The sequence below is a fragment of the Oryzias melastigma genome, linkage group LG6 (assembly GCF_002922805.2).
Source record: "Oryzias melastigma strain HK-1 linkage group LG6, ASM292280v2, whole genome shotgun sequence".
NCBI classification, from domain to species: Eukaryota; Metazoa; Chordata; class Actinopteri; order Beloniformes; family Adrianichthyidae; genus Oryzias; species Oryzias melastigma.
The window spans coordinates 27,818,002-27,843,356 of record NC_050517.1 but is presented as its reverse complement, the minus strand read 5'-3'; the positions used below and the strand labels follow the sequence as shown (position 1 = coordinate 27,843,356).

The 25,355-nt window shown below is 37.4% G+C and overlaps 2 protein-coding genes across 3 annotated transcripts in view; one reads left to right on the top strand and one right to left on the bottom strand.

Annotated features, from left to right (window-relative positions):
- The first annotated feature begins 500 nt into the window (after positions 1–500).
- hsf4 (heat shock transcription factor 4) lies at positions 501–18,292 on the top strand. The gene is made up of 13 exons (XM_024282309.2): positions 501–651; positions 3,276–3,384; positions 3,462–3,589; positions 4,819–4,943; positions 7,208–7,283; positions 9,401–9,468; positions 11,747–11,846; positions 12,126–12,244; positions 12,325–12,546; positions 12,620–12,737; positions 13,463–13,528; positions 14,099–14,195; positions 14,864–18,292. Exons 1-12 carry the CDS (start codon positions 526–528, stop codon positions 14,156–14,158), a joined length of 1,317 nt encoding a protein of 438 aa, XP_024138077.1. The 5' UTR covers positions 501–525; the 3' UTR covers positions 14,159–14,195; positions 14,864–18,292.
- A 2,436-nt stretch (positions 18,293–20,728) lies between these two features.
- lg6h16orf70 (linkage group 6 C16orf70 homolog) overlaps positions 20,729–25,355 on the bottom strand; it is a 15,562-nt gene continuing 10,935 nt past the window's right edge. For both annotated transcript variants that reach the window (XM_024282034.2, XM_024282035.2), the window contains one exon: positions 20,729–24,939. In XM_024282034.2, the coding sequence (XP_024137802.1) occupies positions 24,844–24,939 (96 nt within the window). In that variant the 3' untranslated portion in view covers positions 20,729–24,843. The remainder of the gene's footprint in view (positions 24,940–25,355) is intronic.

Genomic DNA, 25,355 nt, shown 5'->3' with positions numbered 1-25,355 from the left:
ATATTTTGATATTTAGAGGCTGTACTGTTGCTGTACAAAACAGAATGTGTCTATTTCATCTCAACACCAAGACTGTTAAGGTGACCGAAATGAAACAGGTTGTGTCTTTCATTGTGAGCTCTGAGTTCAGGCGGCAGGCTGTTGCAGGTGGACAGAGATGCATTATTGAGGCTTTTGTGTGGATGCAGTATTGTTGGACTGGCCATTGATTGTCAGGTGGGGGGGCTGGGTTTTGCAGGGGGTAAGCTTGAATTGTGTGTGCTGACACGGAGCTTCTGGGATAACATTCATCGGGATGAGTGGTGTGAACAGGACACAGAGAGGATAAGCAACAAAGAAAAAAACTGAAATTGCTACAAAGACACAGTGCTGGTAACAAGCAGAAACGGACTGACATGGAACCAGGAAGACTGAGACAAACTTGGGATTATCAGTGACAGGATAGCATGAGGGAACTTCCTTGAGCATGGACTGACCTAGAAGTGATCACACACGTAGGCAAACGCAGAGTGGACCAACTTCAACATGCAGGAGTCTCCAGGTGCCGTGGGTGTAGATGGCAGCTATTCCAGCAATGTTCCTGCCTTTCTCACCAAGCTCTGGACACTGGTTGAAGATCCAGACACCAACCACCTGATCTGCTGGAGCGCTGTGAGTTCAAAATACAATGCATGTGAGATTGGCACATTAAACTTCTCCAACTGAAACAGAGTTAAATATAGGTGTGAAATGGACATGTTTTAACTGTTAAGGATCTGTGTGAGGAAGAACTGGTCCTCAAGAAACAATACTCCAGGTTTAGTAGAGGTGACACAAAATTATCAAAATCTAGCATTCCTAAATTTAGCTCTAAAACATCCAACACAAGCTGATTCTCTGATTTATTGATTCCAAAATCTATCCATCCTCTTACATTCTAACATCTCCAGCTCCGCCTCCTGTCTCTTTCTCAGAGCCACTGTCTCTAAACCAACATGACGGAGGCTCTCACCAGTTTTCTAAACCTTTGCCTTTCACTTTTGCCATCACTGCTCTGGACAGCTGACCCAAAGTACTTCCACCGACCATCATCGTCTTGACCTCTACTCTTTGAAACCATGCTGTTGCTCACTTATGCTTACTTCTGACCTTGTCTGATTGACTGATTTGGTTTATTTGGTGTACATAATTCCCATCTGTTTCTCTGCTTTCCAATCATACAATTTTACTACTTCCTCCTTTGATCTCTACCTACCACCAAACTCCTCCTACACCTGTTCTGTGGCCTTTGCCTTATGTTGCATCTTGCTGTTCTGTTGTCTTCTGTCATATAGTTTACCACTTTTCTCTTTGCTAACGTTTTCCTCTTAACACCCTCCTAAACATATTCATTCCACTACATAGCCAGCTTTTCCGCTTTCCTCATTCCCGATGACACATCAAGTACCTTCCTCTGAGTCTCCCTGATCACTTTAGCTATCCAGTCATTTGGGTGAACCTCCTTATCTCTTAAAGCCTCTTTCAACTTATCCATAAAACCCACACAAATCCTATTTTTTTTTAACTTCCACCACCTGATCCTCAGATTTGCTTTGTCTTCTTCATTTTCCTCACCAGCAGTCATCGTCTCACCATCACCATATGCTGTCTGGCCAATCACTAATCTTTTCCTTAAGAGATACCCTGAATAACCTCATCCATCTCCTTCCAGAATTTATTTTTCTTCTAAAGCTCTTATCCTACATAGGGGGCATAACCACTGACAACATTCTATATCAAACCTTCAACTCCCAGATTCACACTCTGACACTCTCCTCTGGAGCATTTTTAGCAAACTCACCCCAACTCTATCCCTCTTTCCATCCACACCATGATAAAAGCTTGAACCTGCCCCCAATCTATAAGCCTCGATTCTTTTCTGGTCTCTTCAACACAAACTTTTCTTCTTTCCATCATGTCAGTCAAGTCTCTAGTTTTCCTCGTCAAAGTCTCTACATTGATAGATCCTACTCTAACTCCAACACTCCTGTCTTTTTTAACTCTTTCCCTAAGAACATATTCTTTTCATCTCCTTCCTCAACCAACAATAATCCACCCTGTAGATCAACAGCATCACTGTTAAACAAGGGCCACAACCAAGCGGGTATAGAAATTGCATTTATAGTTGACATATCTGATTTGGCTTTGGTTGGATTCCCTTTCTGACAAAAGCATTTTCCAGCGCCTGAGTCTGGCACACAAAAGCACTGGATTGTGCTACCTTGTGGTTATTGTGGCATTTTTTTTAATCAATCTCCTGAATATGAAAAAAACATCACAACTGAGCTTTCCAAGACTTTACTTTGCAATATAGTACCACAAACAAACAATACAAGGTAGTATGAGTTCTATTTTTGAAGCCAGTGCAGATGCAGCAGGTTTAGCATGCTAACAACATAGTACTGGTAATTCTTATTCTTACACCTTATCAGAAAATGATAAAATGTGAAGAATAAAAATGTTTAAAATATTCCACAATGGCATTTCAACTGGCTTAAGTATTAACTTAGTCTTTTAAAGCGATGAGTAATATGTCAATCAAATCAATGTTAAAAAAATCCAGGATTAGAAACGTGTTTGAGCAAATAAGGTAGAGTAAAAGATCAACACATGGTCCTATATTAGTGTGCATGTGTGCAACAAAAAATGTTTATTAGGTCAAAATAGGTCATAATTATGTGACTGGATAATTATGGTAGGTTGTCTCACCCTAACATGAGTAATTCTCTAGAAAACAGATTAATCAGAGTTTGGTTATATAATGTATCCTATTTCCTTGTATCATTATGTTACTTTCTCCAGATATAACCCCTTAAGATTTAATGCTTTTTTCTGAGATCAAATGACCTTTAAAAAATTGGCACAAGAGTATTCACTAATACTAAAACTTCTCTTGGACTCTCACTTTTACATGTTAGCAAGCTATTGTCTCCAGTTTCACCACACATGTTGACATATTACACTCCATATACAGCCAAAACCAGCCTCGTTTGGAAACTACCCCTCTCATTTAAACAACACTTAACTGAAAAGTTCTACATAAAGCCTTAATATGTGATGTTTTTATCCGTCTTTTGCATTTAGAGGTCATCTCAAGGAGTATTGCAAATGTTTACGCCAAATTATTTATGTATTTCTTTTATTTTTCCAAATGTTCCAATAAAAGAACAGAGATGATAAAAGCATACCATTGATGAAATTATCTGTTAAAAAGTTCTGTTGACTAATTCTCAAAACCTGACTGGTCTCTCCTTCAGACTGGGACCAGTTTCCACGTGTTTGACCAGGGACGCTTTGCCAAAGAAGTTCTGCCAAAATACTTCAAACATAACAACATGGCAAGCTTTGTTCGACAGCTCAACATGTGTGAGTACGACAGCTCCTTTCCCCTGTAATTTCTGTGATGGAGTTTTAACTTCTTTATTTGGGGCTCCTTTGTGTAGATGGTTTTCGTAAGGTGGTGAACATTGAGCAGAGTGGTCTGGTGAAGCCCGAGAGAGATGATACAGAGTTCCAGCATCTGTACTTCCTCCAGGGCCATGAGCATATGCTGGAGCACATCAAGAGAAAGGTATTGCTGCACTTCACTTCTGACTTTTTAGTTCCATTGTAAGGAGCCCTCCTATGGACTTTAAGGGGGACATTTTTCAGATCGAGAATTAAAATTATTATTTTTAAAATATATATATTTTTTTACCCCAAAGTTTTGGTTATATAATATTTATGCAGCTCAGAAACAAATCTTTTAGGATACCTCAAGAAAATAGATTAAAAAAATGAGAGATTTTAAAACATACTTTTTTTATTGTGTTGATAAAAATACAGTTAGGTTTTGTAGTTTAATTGATTGCTACTTTTATAAGTCACCATTAAAAAAGTATTTAAATCACTAGAGTAAAAAGTAACAAGGATGAATGGAACAGAAAAGGGATGTGATGAAAGTATTTGTATACTTTAAATGTGCCTTTTTTTCTAAAAAATAATACATATTTGTTTACAATTTACCACTAGCTGAATTCATTCCACTAAAAATATTGTATGTATAGTCTGATTGTGGAAGGTGCTACAAATGATAGTCCTTTAAATTTCGACTTAACGATCCAGGAGAATAGAGTTTCTGTTTTTCCTCATTAGGGGAATAAACCATTAATGACGGTGTAAATTACAATTTCATAGATAGCACTTTATTAATTCCACTATGGTGAAATTTCTGAAAAGTACTTAAAATGAGTTTTCCTGTCAATGTCTTATTTTTTATAGTTTTGTTACTAAACCACTAAATTCATGCTTTTACTACTGATGTTTTATATATCTTTACTTAAGCTAGTTTGGAAGACGTTTAATGTTTAATGTTGAGTTCAGAAGAATTCCCAAACTTTGTTTTTAAAAAACATGACAGAGTAGGAGGAATCCATTTTAAAACATGACTGAAAGAACAGAAAGTGGAGAAAAAAAGACATCTTCATTTTGAATTTAATGTTATGTTTTGAGTGTTTCCAAAGCATAATCAATTATTTGTCTTCTGCCTAAAATAAAACAATTATTTACTCATTTAAGATTTCTCAGATTTGATATGGGTCCAAGCTTAACCTCTTAAGACCTGGCTTCCACATTTATGTGTATCATATTTTGGGTTACATCACCTCAATAATTAAATCTGATTAACTGGATGCTGTGACTACGCGTGTAGAGAGCTAGCTCTAATATTAGTTACAAATATCCTTTTCTATGTATTTTTGATCATGCATTGAATAACTCCATTGTATGTGCTGTACTGGACCAACTGTTTTATGTGAGCAGGTATCCATTGTGAAGAGTGAAGAGACCAAAGTTCGTCAGGAGGACCTCAGTAAACTGCTTTATGAAGTCCAGCTCCTTCGAACACAACAGGACAACATGGAGTTTCAGATGCAGGACATGAAGCAGTGAGTACAGACACTTATGAATGTCTTCGTTTATTGTAAGCTTGCACTTATAAGACCATTCATAAAATATTCACTAACCCCACACTGGGACCCGTGACTCAAATGCACCAAACACCAGCTCTAACCCAAAGAAATGTAATATCAAGGCTCCAGGTTGGTGTATGGAGGTGTGTTTGGAGTTTAGTGGTGGGTATGTGGACTTCCAACAAGCTCACTCCTGATTGGCAAGAGTAATTACCATAGAAATGTTGACTCAGACCGACCAGGACCAATCACTGCTTATTTAACTGACTTCTTTTTGTTGGTCCCAAAACTAAGCAATTTTCTATAGATGACAACACACGCACACTGTCCAGTTCTCATATACAGGCAATATTTAGGATGCTCAAACTACTTTCAATGAAAATTCCCATCAATAAATGCAAATTAATGCTCTAGCTCTTAAACTATTTTTAAAAATCTATATATATGCATTCTAAACAAGTAAAACAAGGTGGAAAAATGCTGCAAGTTATAAATGTATGAATTAATTTTTTAAACGTGTATGTAATAAAGACTCCTTCCCCCTTCAATATCTATTCTACAGGGTCCAAAGTTACATGTACGACAAGTTAAAAATGCCAAAAAATATGTATATATTTTTTAAGTGAGTCGAATTGTCAACAGGAGATCCTCAAGCTGTGTATTAGAAACACAAATTAGTGTTAGCTAAGGTTTCAGCTGGTCCAGTCCAGCTAATTCAATTAATTTCTTTCCACATACACCATCGAAAATTATGAAGATATTTGAAAAGAAACCAAAAATATATCACATAATATCAAAACATTTCTTTTAATCAACCTGAGAAAAGCTTATCAGCTGTTTATTTTTCTTGTGTTAGAAAGAATTGTGTCATGAATGAGCGGCCTTTATCTTCAGAGGCTATTGTTGCTCATATAAATAGCAACATTGTGGGTCCATTGTACAGCAGAGCTGCTTTTTGCTCAGTATTGTTCTCTAATGTGGGGAGAGAATGTTCACCCATACACCTGACTCACATGCTGACAAAAGAACCAACGCGTTTGAACAAAGGCACAGCAGGTGTGCACATGCAGATGTGAGAAGTGCCATGTTTCATGGTCCTAACTCTGTCTTGAAGTTACATTTGGCGACATCGATCAAATTGTTGGCAACTTTGTTATATGATAGTCTTAAAAATAGGGAAAAAATGAAACAGTGGAAGCTGGAATTTTAGTCTTTTTTGCTTTTTTGGAGTTTAATATTGGCTTTATGGGTTTTTTATGCATTTTCCCACATTTTGTCCTAAGCAAAATACACTTGAATCATCTGTATAATGACAAACCTCAATTTGTTACATTAAAAATATAATTTGAGAAAAGTATAATCAATTTTGGTCCCAAAACAGAACCTTGGAGAATTCCACAATTTTATTTTTCTAGAAATACTATTTACCATTAATTTATAACACAATGTGGTTTGTAATTTAAGTAACTATAAAACCAGTTTTAAATCACACCACAAATAGCTAAATGTTTACATTTCTGTGAGTGATAATTAGATCACTCACAGATCATTAAAAAGCCATATCTTCTTTACTTTCAGCTTTTGCAACATTTTCTGTGAAATACATCATCCAAAACCTGTTGTTTCAAAAACCATACTGCTGTTAATTTTGAGATTTATATCTTTGTAAAAACATTTGCTGAACTGTTTAACAAATAATGGTTCTACTTTTCTTCATAAAAACGAGGTGGTAATGAAACTAGTCAATAATTGGTCCCCATTTTTTACCTAAACTGGAACAACAGCAAGTTTTTCATTAATATCAATGTGAATTTCAAGCTCATGTTTTACTTTCTTCTGTAGAAAACTGTCATCACTGTTTGCAGCATTTAAATGAGAAGCTTATATAATAGATCAGCAAAAACTCACTTGCATGTCAACAATTTTTAATTGTTAAAATAATCATTAGGACAACTAATTATAGTATTTTTAACTATTTTAATCTCTAACTATATAAAAGCACATTTCACCGGTTAAAAACATGTCCACTGTCAAAGTAACCGACATGAGGGAGAAACAATAAAGTTTTGCTGTTGCACACATTTCCGACAGATCTAATTTTGAACAATAAATTAGTTTTCTGAAATTTGCTATTGTTGAGTGATTGCAAAATGACTCGAAAAGTGAATGAATGCTTTTATCTTAATCTTTAAAACAATAAAACCAAAGGGATGCTAACAGTTTCATTCTCTGATCTGTAGGCAGAATGAGGTTCTGTGGAGAGAGGTGGTGTCACTGAGACAGAACCACACCCAACAACAGAAAGTCATGAACAAGGTCAGTCCTTGCACATCTTCTTTACAGTTACTTATTGTGACACAACTACTACAAGAGTGACACAGGACAACCTGTTCCCTCTCAAATTCCACCTAAAAAACATCCCAAGTTACTTTTTTGGAAATCTTTTGTGGAAATGAATCCGTAATGTAACATCAAGTAAGGACATGGAATGTCTTAATCATTAAACATACCAACGGTGCATCATAATAAGAGGTGAAGTTTATATGCTAAAACACACTTATGAGTAGTCAGACCTGAATCAAAACTGTCTACATTAGACATGTTGGTCCACACTATCCGGGATTTTTTTACACTCAAGTCTAACAAAAATATGCATCTTGATCAAAGCAAATTTTCTCAATCTAATGCTTAGCCCTACATGCTCAACATCAGCAGATTAAAATACTGAACTGACTTTTTCACACATTTATATATTGTTTCAAGTTTTTAGGAAGAGCAAAGTGCAAGTTATGCATGTTCCTTTTGGAGACACAAGAACATCAACATGTTAACAGTAATAGATATTGTTAAAGACCCACTCCAATAAAAAAAAGAAATCATGTTTTTGCTGTTTTTAACATGTTCTTGTAGCATTTTTCTCATAATTGAAATATGTATATGTAAAAAAGAATTGGAGATTCATTTTGAAAAAGCTCAAATTATGACGCAGCAATCGCCATAGGCGGGCTAAAGTCTCCCTGCTTCGCTAAAATTCTGAAGCATCCACTTGCAGACAATAGATCCATTAACTCCTTCATTTTCCTTGTCAGAGCTCAAAACTGTGTCTGGGTTGCTCTGATATTGATTGTCTTTTTTTTCCATAATGTTAGCTTGGCCTTGTGAGGTGCTATAAGCTAACGAGAGAGAGTCTAAACAAAGGGCTGATGGGAAATTAATGGACCTCACTTCCAGGCCATTTGTCCCGCCCACAACCCAGATGGGAATTTCTGATGAACTCCTGCGAAGTGGAGAAAACGTCTTAATAAACACTTTTCTTAAAAGTAAAGTGTTTTTTAAGACATTTTTTATGATTATAAGTGGTTTGTAGCAGCCAATCTTGGATGGGAGTTCCTTCAACAAAATACTCACATTTAGTCTTAGTCTGTAGTAAACACAAGAGTCATGCTGGAGTCAAAGGTTTAAAGTCCCACTCAAATCATATTTTGATCTGTTGTAAAAGATTTCCCAGTGATCTTTTAGTTACAATTATGGTGTTAAAAAAGTCATTTTCTAGGACATGATTTTATGCAACATGGCAGAACTCACCTCCGAGTTGTTTGCATAACTTTTACCACATGAGTAAGCCCCAGCTGATATCCCATCATCCCTTTGTTCACACACTCTCTCAAACGAGGAAAATAAAGACATTATGACGATTAGTCTGCAAGAGAATGCATCAGAATGGAGTGGAGCAGTCAGACTTTGGCCCGCCCATTTCACTAGCTGCATCACAAAATTTCGCTTTTTCAAACTAAATTTTTTCATCTGCTCCTGATTCATCCCAATTCGAATAAAGAAATGTGTCCCCTTTCATGAGAAAGAACATGTTAAAATAACTTATTTTCATTGAAGTTGGTCTTGAAACAGTAAGAAACTTTTAAAATGTTAAACTGTAAGTGTTTAGTGTAATATTCCAGCAATCTGGCATTCAGCATTATACAGGATTGAACTCAATGCATCTTCAAACACAGAGAGGTCACAATGCAGAAAAAATATTGTATTCACTTAAGGCACAATTCCACCAATGCACTTAATTAGATAATGCAATAAAGACTTGCAGAAAATAGTTTTTAAATGGTGTGTTGTAATTTTTACAAACACATTTCCGTTATTTACTTATTGGTTAGACGGTTTTTCACAGACCGTTTGATGGATTTACATATTTTCCATGGTATGTTTTGGGTCAGTGTGGCACCCTCAAAGATGCTTATACAGACAGGACAGTTACATTTAATTGCACTTTAATGAAAATTCTATAATTTAAATATATATAGTTAAAGGTGAATGAACAGTAATTGGTTGATTCCCCTGATTGGAAAGAATATTGGACCAAATTGAAATTTTAATGACTGAGAATGCTGATTCATGTTGTGGCTTTTTTCTGTCGTTGCCAGCTGATTCAGTTTCTGTTCAGTCAAATGCAACCCAACTCACCCAGCTCTGTGGGCCTGAAGAGAAAGCTGTAAGTACACACAGATGCACACGCAGTGAAGTGGACAAACGTCCTGGCTGGCTCAGCTGACTAACTGAACAATCCAACTAAACTGAATGGAGACGAGTGCTGAGTCAGTCGCTCACACAAACGTTCACACACAGTGAAGGCCGAGCAAAGTGCATGACCCTGCTGCAGCCAGTGACAGCAAAACGCTGGCTCAGCTCGGCTTCTGAGAGAACAAGGCCAGCATGAGAACTTTTTCCACCTGTTTTAGTGACCGTAACACTCCTGCTGTTCAATGACGGTTTGGGGTTTTGTCTCCTAGCAACATCAATCACAATGACAAAAAAAAACATACTGGCAGATAGTTAAATCAAATTTTAATTCAGGTAAAAAAAAAATTTGTGGGTAAAGCTTTTAAAGCCGAGGCACTAGAAGACACTTTAGACAGGACTATGAGTCAAAAGGTTTTACGTGTTATTGGCTTTGATCCATTACAGACAAGCAGCCTCCTGTACGTCAGAGATTTAACTGTTTTTTTCCTACCATTTGTATGTACCATATTTTTTGGATTATAAGCCACTGTGTTTTGCATGGGTCCAGGGGCGTGACTTATACTCACGAGCAATTTATATGTGATTTCTTTTTTTTTTACACATACATAGGTTCCTATATTCGCCATTTTCTTATTAACAACCAATTGCCCTTTAGTGGTCGTTTCCCACTAACAACCACTAGGTGGCACTGCAGATATATCAGATTTTGCTACTGACAGCAATGTGTAAAAAAAAAAATATGGACAATAATCTGATTGTTCTCCTCCTGAACTATATTATTTTTTTTCTTATTTCAAAGAAATAAAGCATTATTATTATACAGAAAGTCTCAAAGCACTGTCATTCAGATGCAGCTCGTACAGTAAAAGGTAAAGACTGTTGTTTAAAAAAAAAAGAAAAAAAAGCCTGAGTAAACTTTCAGATACAAACATTGACAGGTGAAAAACACTTTTTTTTCTTCAAAATCAAACAAAGATGATCACTGTGTCTACCACACATCATCACGCTTCCCTATTCTGTAATTTTTAAGAACTGTGAAGTTATTGGCAACTTGTTTATGCACACATCAATAAATATTCCTGCTTTTGTTGTTGAATCTTTATTTATACAGAAAGGTCGATTGAGAACAATTTCTCATTTACGACGACCTGAGTACACATCTGTTAAACAGAAACAGCACAACAGAGCAATAAGTTACATAAAAACATGACATCTTCTCACATCAAAAGTTAAAATTTTTACAGTAAAAAGTCAGCAGGAGGCAAACTAATGATCACATGATTACATGATTAATGATTTTTGTGGCAGCCATGTTGGAATTTGAAAGCCAATTGCCAGCTCTGACGAGGAAAATGATGACGTTAATGGATCTATTTGTCTGAAAGAGGAGGATTTAGAATTGGATCAGAGAAGGGAGACTTTGGCCCGACCATGGCAGTTACCGCATCACAAACTTTTCCAAACAGCTGGTTTTCATCTTTACCTGATCCAACATTCTAAAAACCTTAGAATAGCAGTTTTAATAATAAGTTATTTTATTTAGGTCCTCGATCATGACCGAAATGCTACAAGAACATGTTAAAAAAAAAAACCCACAATTTTCATTGCAGTGGTTTTTGGAAGTCCTGAGTTCGTACTCTGCCCATGAGTACACGCTTTGGACAGGTTGACACTGATAATTCTTGAAATTAAATGGAAATAGTTTACAATGAAATACAAACAATTCAAAACATGTCAAAAGTAATCCTGAGTTATCAACCTCTCTAAATGATACAACTCTGCTACCTGCTGACATCAGTGGGTGCATCTATTCAAGTTTTTATTTCAATGCAAATGAAGCCTATAACAGTTTTTGTTGGTCAGGAACAGTTTCTGACTGAAGTGGTGCTTTGTGGTGGATTTATGTAACTGAAATCTAACCAACTGGAGTTTATCCTACTCATTAAATGATCCACAAAGGTGCCAATTGATTCATCACATTTCTAATGGAGCCTGTGGTAAAACTAATAATCATTTTTATATTAAATATTTGTTACATTTGTGATAAATCATCTGTTTGTAGTTTAATCTTTTTACATCAATATCCAACTCAATTTTATGAAGGGTAACAGGGGTTTCAAGAAATATATCTAGCTACAATAATCAATCTCCATGATTTAGCATTTCAAAAACTTGTGAATCAATGTTTTTTTGTAAATAAATACAGACCAATGTTAGCTTTTATGTAAGAAAATTGCTTTTCTCATTAGGCCTCTAATGTTGGATGATGGCCCCCCCAGCCCCTCTGTATCCAAGTTCAGCCATGGTCATCAAATGGAGTCCATGCACGAATCCTTCTACATTCAGTCTGTGAGTAAACAAACACACCTGTCTGTCAGGTATGTCTTTCCCATAAAAGAAAAATCTGCAGGTCAGAGGATTTACTGGAACCTTGCAGTTTGGCATTAGGTTTCTTTACCTATTTTGTACATGATCATAAAAATGCCACAGGAACATGTTAAAAACATGGGCGGGTTTTTAAAATACAATGTTTTTTGTATCTATATTCTTTGTATATTTCACGAAAAAGTAAAACCTTTGAAACAAGTTAGTGAAGATGTTTTACAGTCCTCTCTTCTTCCTCCACAGCCATCTAGCGACACAGCTTCCTGCTCAGGCAGCGGGCTGACAGGAGGACCGATTATATCCGATGTTACTGATCTTTCTCAGACTGGAATGGCCCTGCAGATGCAGTCTGATGAGAGCAGGTGAGGCATGAAAACAGGAGCAGTATCTCCAGCAACAGAGTCTGGTTTCGAACTTAAACACAGTTTGACGCCTCTGACAGAGAAAAGTGCATGGTGCTCATCAAAGAGGAGCCTGTGAGTCCAGGCGTGAGACTAGGTGGGAAGCGAAGCAGCATGGGAGGGGGAGAAGAGGTCATGTCACTGACCTCCACCTGTGAGGTGTGCTCCGAACCTCCTGTTCTCCCTGTGGCAATGGTACAGTCTGTTCTGGAGGGTAGGAGTTCAATAATGGAGAGAAGGAGTAAGAAACTTGTCGTTGAAAGGTGAGAGCTAGCAGGAGGACAAAAATGTCTCGTTACGTTTGAATCATGCCCCTAACTCTGGGTTTGTCTTTAGAGCCGAGGTTCCAGATGGTGTGGAGAATGTGGACATGAGCCTTGAAGAGCTGCAGCAGCTGCTGCTCAGGAACCACCAGCAGGGGGCAGTGGAGTCTGGGTCTGGCACTGTCATGGATGTGAGTTGATTGAGCCTTACAAGTACTTATTGAATGGACACAAGCCTGTGTATTTTGAATTAAATGTATATCAAAAACTGAAAAATGCAACCACACAGAGGCACAATCCAGTGCTTTCGTGTGCCAGTTCCTCATCTGTTGAGTAAATTCAGAAGGTAGAGTGAGAAAAATGATCCAACGTAAAACCAAAGCAAACCCCCATGGCAACCACAAACAGAACTCACATGAAGCAGTAAAACAATCAACTGGACTTGGGCCGAATCTGAATTCTTCCCCAACCCCTACGGCTTCACCCTACCCTCAATTTTTGCCCTCCAAATGAAGACATATAGAAAAATAATGTCTTCTTGATGACGTCATCAATAGTCGCCGGTCAGCTACGTTAGTGTGGAGCTGCTATTGCTTCGAAATACAAAACATCAGTTTTATAACTTTAAAAAGGTCCTGTTAAAACAAAAAGTCATAACTAAAATTTAAATGCAAACGTATAAAAAGGACATTAAGAAAAGGACAGCCTTTTTAAAGTTTAGCTCATAAAAAAAACTATTTCGGACACCCCGACCCCTTCAAATTCCCCTGCAATTGGAGGGATAGGTAGAACTCGTAGGGGTAGGAGAAGAATTGGGATTCAGCTTTTGGTTTACTTTTTATCCCAACTTTCATACATAACTTTATGCATGACAATCCCTCTGTCAAAGTCCATTTGTCCTTTGCTTTCACTACAGCCTTTCAGTTTAAGCCTGCCTCTGACTGAATGGAACTTCTCAGAGATGGAATCCAACCTCAAATCTGTAAGTTTAAACTTCATAAAGCCTTAGTCACGATTGCCCTTGTGGGTGGGTAAGGGCTGTCTGCAGGCAACAAAAAAATTGAAAGATCTGTGAAACAGGCGTCCAATAAAAATAGCAGGGTCGTAGAACACTTGGTGAGTCCACAGAGCATGAATGTTCATGTACGTTGTTATACAGGCATACTGCAGGTGTTAGATCGTAATGAAGACTTGCTAATGAATGCAGCATTTATGCACGGACAGAAAGGAGCCAGTGCGTGCACCTCAATAGCATAACAAGTACATATGTATAACTTACATTGTCCTTACAAATATTTAATGACGTCACTTGAGGCTGGTGCACAAGTCTCAAGGGAACTGCAAGACATACTTGTGCTCCCTTTTAAATGCAGCCGCTCTTCCCTACAACCCCACAAAGGTCCGAACAACCTGAAAACCCACTGCCCCGTACGGGTGCATGTGACTAAGGCTTTAAGACTGGAAGTCTATGTGCTTTTTACACCATAAGCAACTGTGTCTAATAGTCTTTTGAAGGTGCACATAAAATATAATTACTCTGTTTATCCAACAGTACATGTTCCAGAATCAGGAGGCAGAAGCATTCCCAGCTCCTAGCTGTGAGGAGCAGTGACTCTGTGCCATTAACTGTCCTTTTTTTGAAGATAAAGGTAAAAATACCAATGTTTTCAATAAAAATAAATTAGTCTTTTGAGTTCTAAGCTTGAATGTATAAAATAAGCAAAATATGTTGAGGTAATGTTTCCATGATCTGTTTTTTTTGGTCAATATTAAAGTGTAAACTGAATTGAAAAGAAAAAAAAACAAAATTGAGAAAGATTAGAGATAAAAAGTAAGACTGCATCTCAATTTGTCTAATTATAAAAAATGAAATATGGTACAAGCATCTGAAAAACAAAGTTAAGTAATACAGTAGCAGCAAGGGCACTCGACAAGGGCTGTTGACTAGATTCCCATTTTTTTTCTGAGGTAAATCAGAAAAAAAAGAATCAGTTCTTCTACATAAACATCATATCTAGTAAAAGAAAATGACCATGAAATCTCCTTAGCTAAAGATTCTGCTGATTCTTAGAAGGGAGGAGGCTTTAGGTCCCTACAAGATTAAGTTCACTGGACTAAATTACCATAGCAACAACAAGCTCAGACTATGAGTTTTGTGAAAAAGTTCAACCTTAATTAACATGATTTCCTTCTGAATTAAGCCTGGAGTCATGAAACAGGTTCTGTAGGTCATTTGTCAATGTTAGTCTAGATTAGAGTTTTGTGACAGGATAAACACATCCCAGAAGATACTCACGTTTTTCTTTTCTCTCCACAGACCACAGATGCTGCTGTTACGCTCTTTATTCCATTCTACATGACTTTGACACTTAAAGAGTCTTCGCATGTCAAGTTGTCTCCAAAAAACAACGATAATTTTCAAATGCACATCAACGCAATGGGACAAAAATGTGAGCCCAGCCGCATGCAGACGGTCCACTCTTGGCTCCTGCACTTTAGTCTGTGTGTGAAAGAGTTTTGGCTTGTAGAAATGACTTTTACTTCCGATAAAAAAAATTATCACTTATGTATAGAAAAAAAATAGCTAGCTTTTTGTATTGTTTTAGCCGTGAACACACTATTTTGTATTAGAGAGCAACCTCGGGTGAACTAACTAGACAATGTAGGTTAAAAAAACAAGGAAGACCTTCAATTTTCAATGGTATCAAAGGAAAGAAATCCTTTCAAAAGATTACAGGTGCATTTGCCTTTATGATATAATGAGGTTCCTGTGCTAACAAAAGGATCATTTTTTTAACAGATTTCTATTTTCATTAATCTGTACTCCACTTAAGCATTCATTTCATGTTTCTTTGCACAGATTTGACATGTAGCAAGATGTTCAGTGCCTTTTGTCAATTTAAATGTAAAGTTGTAGGGGAATACAAACATACAGACAAAAACATGAACACTACTGCACTTTTGCACAATTTCTATGATTAGTTAGAAATATAACAGCAGGCCATTTCAAATAGGAAATCAACAAGTATTCAATTCACATGGAGGACTGAAATAGTTTTTAGCTTGACTTTTAATATTTCATTTACGTTCTTAAAGCTGCTGAGAAGCATTCATGACTTCAAATGCAACGCAAACGCCTTTAATAAATCCACACATTTTCCTCCAACTTGAATACATGAAGGATAATATCTAATACTCAGATGTCTTTATATAAATACACATAAATGCATGGAGTGGTTACTTTGGCTTTAAACTTGTGATATAGATGTGACTACCGATTTACGAAATGTATATAAACTTTATTTATACGAGGAATTGCTAACTGCCATTTATGTCAAATGCTCAGCACTGGTTGCAAGCAACAGTTCCACTTGGGATACTTGTTATAATAGGAAAGCTGCCTGAAGATAAGTTGTGCAATATTGTACAGAACTGTGAGGAAACGGCAATACACAGATGACCGTGGAATGTAGGAAGCAGCAGCTGTGTAAGGTGGATGGGAGCGTGTCGGTTAAATGCAAATGTGATGTTAGCCTGTCAATTTATGATTTGTTTCTGCTACCATGGAAACAAAGCAGACAATTGCCTTTTTTGGACAGGGTTAAAGCCTTAGTCACATGCACCAGTATGGCAGTTGATCCACAGGTTTTTGGGTTGTCTGGGCCTGTGGAGGGTCCTAGAGAGGAGCAACCACATCTCAAAGGGAGCGCAGGCGTCTTGGAGTCCCTTTGAGGCTTGTATGGCCACTTCAACGGACGTCATGAAAATGCAAAGTACAATTGTGGTCCGTGTTGTAGGTGTTTTGTTAAGTATATGTAAGGCTAATGTAAGCTGGACACACTGACAAACAAGTGAGGCTGTTGTATAATGTCCTTACGCCACAATCATTAGTAAGGTTCATGTACTGGCTCTTTCCTGACCCCATATAAAAGCTGCAGGTGTACTCGTGATATTAAGTGCCCATAGGACACCCATAGGATGTCAACACAAACTATTAATCATCTTATTATCAGAAGACAAAAAAGAGCAGGAACATTTTCACTCACATTGGATAACCAAGCAATCTATGACCTTGCATGCATCCTGCGTGGCCAATACAGGTTTGACATTATTGCCGCAGACAGCCTGTATCAATCCTTAGGGGCAGTTGTGACTAAGGCTTGGCATAATTTACCTTTTTTCCCCTCTGTGGTTAACTAACTACTGGAGCTCTAGTAAAAATAGCCCTTAAAGTCCCACTCCAACCATATTTCTTTCTCTATCATAAAATTGTGATTTTCTTCATTATAATGGTGCTGTTCTTATTCAAAATTAAACAGCCTTTGTCATTTTTAGGCTATATTTTATGCACAGTGGCAGCAGCTCATTAGAAATACAATTCTGGTTTGTGGGTGGAACTGCTAGCACAGAGTAACCTGCTCCCTCCCCGTCACTAACAGCTCTGTTTGCATGCTCACAAGCGAGTTTATAGCCTCAGGCTAACATCAGCGGCGCAAAAATAATGGCGACCGATATTAGATCAACCCAGTCGTACAGTTTTGAGTCAGAATTGCAATTCTTGAATTGAGTATTGAACACTCATCATGTCTTTCACAGCTTAGCATTAGCAGGCCAAGAGGAGGGGAGACTTTGGCATTCCCAAGCTTCATTAGTAAGCATTTTAAGCATTCTGTTTTCATCTGCTCCTAATTAGAATTAAGAACTACTCCAAAATGCAGTTTTAATAATAAATTATTTTATATAGGCCTTCTATTGTGAGAAAAATACAACAAGAACATGTTAAAATCACAAAATAGACGATTTTCATTGGAGTGGGTCTTTAATGCTTTTGTAACAGGGCACCTAGTGGTATTTTGGTAAATTGCTTTAACTGGGACTGAAATGTTTTGCTTTTATGATAAAATGAAACCTAATCACACTGTTGAAACAATAAGTTCCTCTTTAGCTGATTGTTTAGTGTTCATGAAGAGGGAAAAACAGATGTATCCAACAGAAGAAGCTTCAAATGATCAGACATCTCATGTTTACAGGCTAACATTTATGTTGACAGACCCTCCATCTCTGTAGAAACAGAAAAAAACGGTGATCTGTGGTGTACGAAAAATGAAATTGCACTAAAAAATAAGGTTGTAGTAAATCCGATCTTAGATATAGAATTTATCTTTGTTCCTCACCATGAGTGTAAAAGATTTTTTGGAGGAGTGGTGAATACACACATTCAGCTGCTGTTGCGTTAAAATTTAATCTGTTTTCTATTTGAATATTTTGCACTGAAATGAATGGATGTGTGTTTAAAACAGTTCTGCTCGTCAGGTTTGCAGATGGTTCAGGAGATATTTTTGTTGAACGAGTGAAAGGATCTTTGCTTTAATGAAGCCTGGCATCACAAAAGCACACTAAGTGTTGGCATTAAATCCACAGAAAGCAAGTTCTATGAGCATTGTAACACACACAGAACTCTCCTGTAGGCAGGAAATAATTATTACTCTATCAGTAAAAAACTGAAACTTGGGTGCTTTGGAAAATGGGCTGTAATTTGCTGAACATGTGATTTTATTTTCTTCCTTTTTAAGACTAAAGTGTACTGTTACAGAGAGTCAAAGACACTTAACATGTAATCATCTGTGTTTAAAATATTCAACTGATTAATGCAAATAAAAAAATAAAACAAGATTCCTGATTTTTTCTTTGAAATTGTAACATTTGAAGGTATTTATTGATCTTAAAAGCTCTCTAATTATTTTTGAAGATTTTTTTTCCAGCAGATTTGTTTTACATTTTCTCATCACACAAATTCAGATTAAGCTCTAGCAGCAAGACCTGCACTAGCACCCTTCACCAGCCATTCTAGAGATCAACTGTGACATATGTCACACCAAATGTCATGTTTGCCACATCAGGCTCACAGACCTCTGACAGCTCCAATATGCGTTACAGTATGGGTCTTTGGGGACAAATTTGACCTAAAACTATCACTCAAACATGATACCGCACGTCTTCCAGACCTCATGTGATCTCAGCAACCAGGTACATCATCATGTGTGCTTGAATCAGATGTTTATGAGAAGCTGGAAACAGACGATCAAAAAGGTTGATGCAGTAAGTTCCTTTGCATGTTGAATAAAATACACCTATCACAGTCCCAATGAACTACTGGGGTTCATTAAAAGGCCTAAACATTGTACCACACTTTATAAAAACTGGATAAAACAACCCAGAGTAATAAAGGCTGCAGTGATCCACAACTTCACTTGCTCCTTAGACCACTTGATATGGTTCTTCTTCTTAGGAATTATCCTCTATACAATGCTAGAATAACAAAACAAACAATAATTAATTAACAAGAACCATTTCTAGTTTGTAGGGGGCTTATCCCAGACGTACTTAGCTGATCCCTTATTTGCCAAACTACAACTAGAAGATTTCACAGGTGTCAAACTCCAACTCCCCAACTAATCAGATCCTTATTTGACAAAAAGAACCGGTTCCAGATAATCAGCACCAGATAAGGCAGGGTTTCTGAAAAACTAGCAGAAGGCCAGTCCTCAAGGCCTGGAGTCTTATGCCTTAGGCAGGTTAAATATCCCACAGTGATTCACAAGCAAAAATGAACAAATTACCAAGAGCATCTTGGATTGAGCCCAAAAAACATTTTAAGATAGTAAAATGATTTTAATAAACAATGTTCTATTTCTTCTATACAGTATTTTTCTGAGTATAAGTTGCAAGTTTTTGCATAAATCGGTCAGGGGTGCAACTTATACTGAAGTACGACTTATATGTCAATTTTAAATTCTTGTTTGTTGTTTCACTAGCTTTACATTTTCAACTTCGGCTATTTATTTCCATAGCCAAGGGGATTTATTTATTATTATTATTTTTTTTGGTTGGTCCTTAAATATGAACAGCGCAAATGTCTGCCAAATGTCCAATATCCAATTAACTTCACCTCGGTACACACTTTACAACGTTTCCTTTCCATTGGGACAGACTTATTTAATTCATAATAAATTATATAGGAGTATAAAATAAATAAAAAGAGGGGAAAACGCAATAGCTAGGGTTATACGCTAAAATTCTGTCGAGCTAATAATACATATTTTATGCTAGTTGAGTAAGCTAGCCGGAAAAAAAAATACGTAACTTTCTCAAAACTAAATACTCGCATTTCTAAAACTTTACCTCCATTTCTTGAGCATCTTTTTGTTCTTTTCTATCTTGTATTCTTTGGCTTGGCAGAACAGCAGATTTACTGAAAAGGGGAAAAAAACTTCTGAGAGATTATCCTTTGATTAACTTGTTCCGATTTGGTCAAACGAAGCCAAAAGTGTTGCTTTGGTGCCCCCTGGTGGCCTGGAAGATCAATGGACTTCCAATATGTGCATGTTGATCTAAGAACTCTGGAGGCCGCATGAGACACAGAGATTTATATCTTTCTGTTTATATATAGAGTTAAATTTAAACTTTTAAACAGTTAGGTTTTTTGACCTATTTTGTAGTGATATTTTATTGATAAGAAAATTGTTATATTCTTCTAAACCGCCACTAACATTAGTTAATCAAGAGACATTGTGAACAACTCCTCCAAAATGCAAATATTTCAAAAAACTAAATAAAATTAGGTAAAATATTTGACCCACTGTCAGAAATGTTCTTTTTTCTCATCAAGTGTCTTGATGCGATTAAGAATATAATTAAATTTCAAATACAAAATCTTAAACAAATGTCTAAATGCTAATAATAGAAAATGCATTTTTTTAAATTTGCAGCTTTACATTTCTCATTTAGGCAAATTTGCTGCAGAAAGACTCTTTCTTGAAACAGGATATTTACACTTGACGAACACTTGATTACGTGTACCTGTCCAATTACTCGCTAATGCAAATTTCTAATCAGGCAACTACATAGTAGGAAATCAATGATTTAAGCATGGAAACATCCAGTTCAAACCAAGCATTAGAATGGGGAGAGAGGTGATTTAAGAGACTTTGAACTAGTGCCAGAAAGGCAAGTCTGAGTATTTCAGAAACTGCTAATCTACAATTTTATTGTTTCAAAAATTTTTCTAAAACCAAAATATTCAACAATTTAGAATGTAATTGTCCTATAAGGCGAAAGCCGATATTTATAATTCTTAAAAAGCAAATGATTAAATTATGTACAGAGAAGGAAAAGCCGTGGATCATTTTCACATTTGTATTTTATTATTTTTCATATCCTGGTTGCACACAGAAAATGGACGTCAATGAACAGCGAGCGTCTGACAAAATTGTTGGAAACTCAACAACATCAAACACTGTTGAAGGAATTGTCTGCAGCAAAGCTTTAAGTTCATTTGCTCAGGGTGCTTCTGTTATTGCCTTTTTTTCTTCCAGTGGACATGCTGGACGCTGCAGTCTTCATAAAGGTATTCAAAATAGAAAAATGCCACATTCCAAGGAAATTCACAGGTTTGAATTAACCCACCAGTTTCCAGAAATAGGAGTTAAAACAGTTTTTGAAAAATATTCTGAGGGGTGAGAATGTTAAGAAGAGAAAAAGACTTTACAATCACACAGAAAAAGTTATAAATGAAAACTGGAGTTTTGCAGGTTTGTTATTCACTGAAAACAGACACTAATGTTTCCATAACTTATGAGAAATACAGAATTAGCACTCCAGGAGAATGAGTGTTCAGCTCCTCTTTGTTTTGGAAAAATTAAAAATGTTTTTCACGCATATTTTGGATTAAAAAAAAATTACCACAACTAATTTTATTATAAACAAATATAGAAGCAAAATGTGCAAATAAGCTGCAGAATACATGGTTCGAAATATCGTACAACTCTTTCTAGACAGAAATTCAAAGCAGAAATGTTGATTGCTGTTAGTCAAACTCCAGATGAAGAAAAATATCTGTCAGGACAGAACAGTAAGAAGAGGGTAAACTTTTAACAGTGTTTACGGCCACTGAAGCCACTGCTCAGCATCACAACAACAGTGGAGGTGGATTTGCTTTTAAAAACTACTGCAAGCTCATTTAAATGGAAAACAGCCTCCACAAAACATTAAAACTTCTTATGTCTGGGAATGACGAACATGTGCAGGAATTTCTGTATCCCGACTTCAAAGTCATGTAGTTTTGTGTGGATGAAGAAAATGACAGTTTTTGCCTAAAGTGGAGATGCCATAGAAAGATTTTTTTTAAATATATTTGCTTTGCTCAAAAGTAGAAAAAAAATCTATGAGTATCTGACTACAAGTCTGTAAGAGCTCAACAGGGAAAGTTAGCAAAAAGTTCTGCAAGATTAAAAAAATGAGATTAAAATCCAGACCTGCTGAGATACCCTACATCAACTCCAGGGGGCGGCCTTCGTACAATGTGAACTGCACTTTCACTAAAGAATATTTTATGTCTTGATATGAGAAATATATATATAAAAAAACAAATTTTAGCCATAATGAAAGCACACAAAGCTAATGTAAAAAAAATCAGTTAAAAGAAATACTATTTAGAAGACAAATGAAACAAACAGGAAGTGCTGAAAAACAGCAGCTTCCTGAGTTTGAAGAGAAGCAGACAGTCTGTAAATGATCAATGAAAATGATTTTTAGTAAAAATGAACAATGAGATAAGACAGAACTTTAGGGAAAAAAATGAAAAGAAAAAGTCCTCATGTTTGCAGATGATGAAGTCCTGTTCCAGAAGGATCTTCATTTCTGCACAGATCTGCAACATGACATGACGGTGTAATAAAGCTTACAAAAAGTTGACCTTTTATAACATTTGTTCTTCATCAGTAAAATGTTATCGAAAAACTACAAAGTGTTTGAAATTACAGCAAATCAAAACTACTAAAGACTATTTGAATGAACAGGTTTTGAGTTGGGAATCCATTATGGACAAATGATACATTAAACAGTTGGTGATATGGTCACATAAAAAAAAGCAAAGAACTCTTCATGAGTGGTGACTCCTTTGTTGTTATTTTGCCAAATATCAGCTTTTTGCAGAGGTTTTATTTATTTTTCTGCGTTAAAAAAATGGAGGCGACATGACACCTGAGTGAGGTGAAGTTCCTGCGTCGGTCTTCAGTAGAAATGACCTTCAGTGGGCAGTTTTTTTCCCCCGGAAGCATCCAGAGTTCTTCAGAGGTGGACAAGCCATTTTCCTTCAGATTTTTCGATGCCCCATCGGCATTTTCAGAGTCAAGTTTGTAAAAGGAGCAAAACATTCGGGAAACATAAAGCCAAACTCAGCCATCGTGCGCTGCTTCGTGCTCAGAGATGCTCACATTCAAACTGTACAAAGACACGCTTTCTCAGAAGTTATGTACAGAGAGGGTTTTTTTTTTCTACAGAGGAGATTAATGTGGTGGGAGATGAGGCACAAATTCAGCACTTCCGAGCCTTTTCCTGTTTGCTCACACAGAAACAGGAGGTACTGAAATGTCAGAATGGATCACTTGAATGTGCTTTGCAGATGCAGAACTCCGTTTCTGCAGCACTGGAAACATCTCATACCCAAAAGGTTCTGCAGCTCCTTAAACTCATGAGAGGCTGTTCTACAGGAACCACTTCATTCCAGGTAGAAACGGCGATGAAGAGTGGGACGACAAAGGTATTTACAGCTTCTCTACATCTGTATGTATCTAACCTCACAGAGCAAACCAGATGAAACAATTCGCAAGTAAAAAGACACTGAGAGGAAAACCAGTCTTCTGCTTTTACCTGCACACAGGTGAGAGGATGTCCCGCATCAGCAGGTCTCAAAAAGAAAGAACTTTCAACTGAAGGAGCTTGTTGCTAAAAAGAACAAGCGATTCTGTGTACAACTGCTAGGAAACAACAATTCTGGACCAAAAAATGTACCATATTCTGTCCAGAGGGCAGCTAAAAATACTAGAAAAACATAGAAACGTGGCTGCCTCTCTGTTCTCCTTCTGCTGGAGAACACAGGAACAAACTTAAGAATGACTTAAACCTGAAGCTGAAACATTCAGTTACTAAAAAATGAACAACTTGATTCCACAGAAGGTCTGAGATTCCCAAACAACCTGCAGTTGAGTTCCTTCAGAAACCCTGCAAGAAGAACCAAGATTTCCATCGAAAAATTAATACTGAAAAATGTCTAACTTCTCTTAAACCTGAAACTGAAATGAAAAAGCTTGAAGAAATTCTTCTATGCTCACAGAAAACTGAATGGATTTAAGGTTTATGTCGGACAAAAATCCTCCCTAGATGAGCTGGATCTGATCCGAATGCTCAAACTCCTCCAGCGTGCAAATCCGGATGGCAAAAACAACCTCACACCTTTCACTCGTGGAATAAAAACGATGGAGCTCGGCAAAACAGAAAGAGCGTTAAAATCCACACTTTTTATTAACTAGCTTGTAATCAAAGACTAATGAGGACCACATTAACTTCCTCCTTTCAAAAATATGGATTCAACTCCAGAAAGAAGCTCGTAAAGAAGGCGTTAACATGGAGACAACAAAACACAAATGATGACTGTAGATTCGAAAAAGACAAAAAAAAAACACCCCAAATCTTTGGCTGTAGCATTTGGCAAATAAAGAAAAAACACAAGGATCTATCAGTGACATGTAAAGGGGGGGCGAGTGGGGGGCCGCAGTCCAGACAAACGCACACATTCACACAACACTCAGGATGTCACACAATCAAGTAAGACGGTGTATTTTAGTGCAAATGTTACTGTGAACTTGAGGAAGCGGCGAGTTGAAACATCACAAACTTGTGCTTATGAGTCTCCTTTCATTCTCACAAAAACCCAACAGAAGCAGAACCGCACACACACACACACACACACACACACACCCCCACAGATGTTTGTGAGAGGGTTGTGTAGTGTGCTTTGTGTTTACAGAAGCCTGAGGAAGGAGGAGGAGGAGGAGGAGGAGAGGAAGGAGACCCCTCTTCTGGATGGGATTCTCTCCTCTGTGATTCAGTTTGGCTCCGATGCTTCTTCTTCTGTGGATCTAATGGTCCATGTGGGGGATGACAGGTGTGTGTGTGGAGGGGGGGTCTGTTAAATGATCCTCAGCAGATGAGATCCAACCAACCTCACAGAACAGAAACAGGAAGCAGGTGAGCTCTGCAGCGCCGCAGCGCTCCGGACTGTTGGCATGGACCACCCCCCTCGCTCTGACGGGTCCTGTGGACTCTGGACTGGAAGAATGAATGTGGCCAGCTTCTCCGTTTGGTGCAAACCCCTCTGAGTTGAGTCATGTTTTCAATCAGGGCTGCTGGGTCCAGAATGTGGCTGTGGATCACAAACTTCAGGAGCGGCTCACTTGTTCAGTGGGAGCTGCCGCTGGACTCGGGTCGGGCTTGGCTGCTTGTCCGAGGAGCACCATAGAGGGTGACTGAAGCTATGTGGTTGTTCTGCATCACCTGGGGAGCAGCAGACACAGGTGTGATGTCACACTAACTGTGTTTGGCATATATCAAATGAAAAAACAAGTTTGTAAGCCTTTACTTAATAAAGTACCACTCAGATCATCTTTTGATGTATTGTAAAAGCGTTCCCATTTTATCGGGGGTCGGCAACCTGCGGCTCCGGAGCCGCATGCGGCTCTTCAAGCACTCCCTTGCGGCTCAGTGGCGCTTTTTCAATAATGTTTTGATAATAATTTAAAATGTTGGAAGGAAATATATTGTAGTGATTTGGGTGAAAGCAGAGCCACAGATGACTGGCAGAATTAATCCAGACATCATTTGTGTCCCATACACTGCACGATCCCTCGTGATTGGAGTGAGAAGCTCACACGCAGGCCATGCAGACCAGTTGGTGTCAACATTTTGACTAT

Coding starts and splice junctions, on each gene's coding strand:
- hsf4 (XM_024282309.2), top strand. CDS start 526: ATGCAGGAGTCTCCAGGTGCCGTGGGTGTAGATGGCAGCTATTCCAGC. Junction 7,284..9,400: donor AACAGAAAGTCATGAACAAG/GTCAGTCCTTGC, acceptor TGTCGTTGCCAG/CTGATTCAGTTTCTGTTCAG. Junction 11,847..12,125: donor AATCCTTCTACATTCAGTCT/GTGAGTAAACAA, acceptor CTTCCTCCACAG/CCATCTAGCGACACAGCTTC.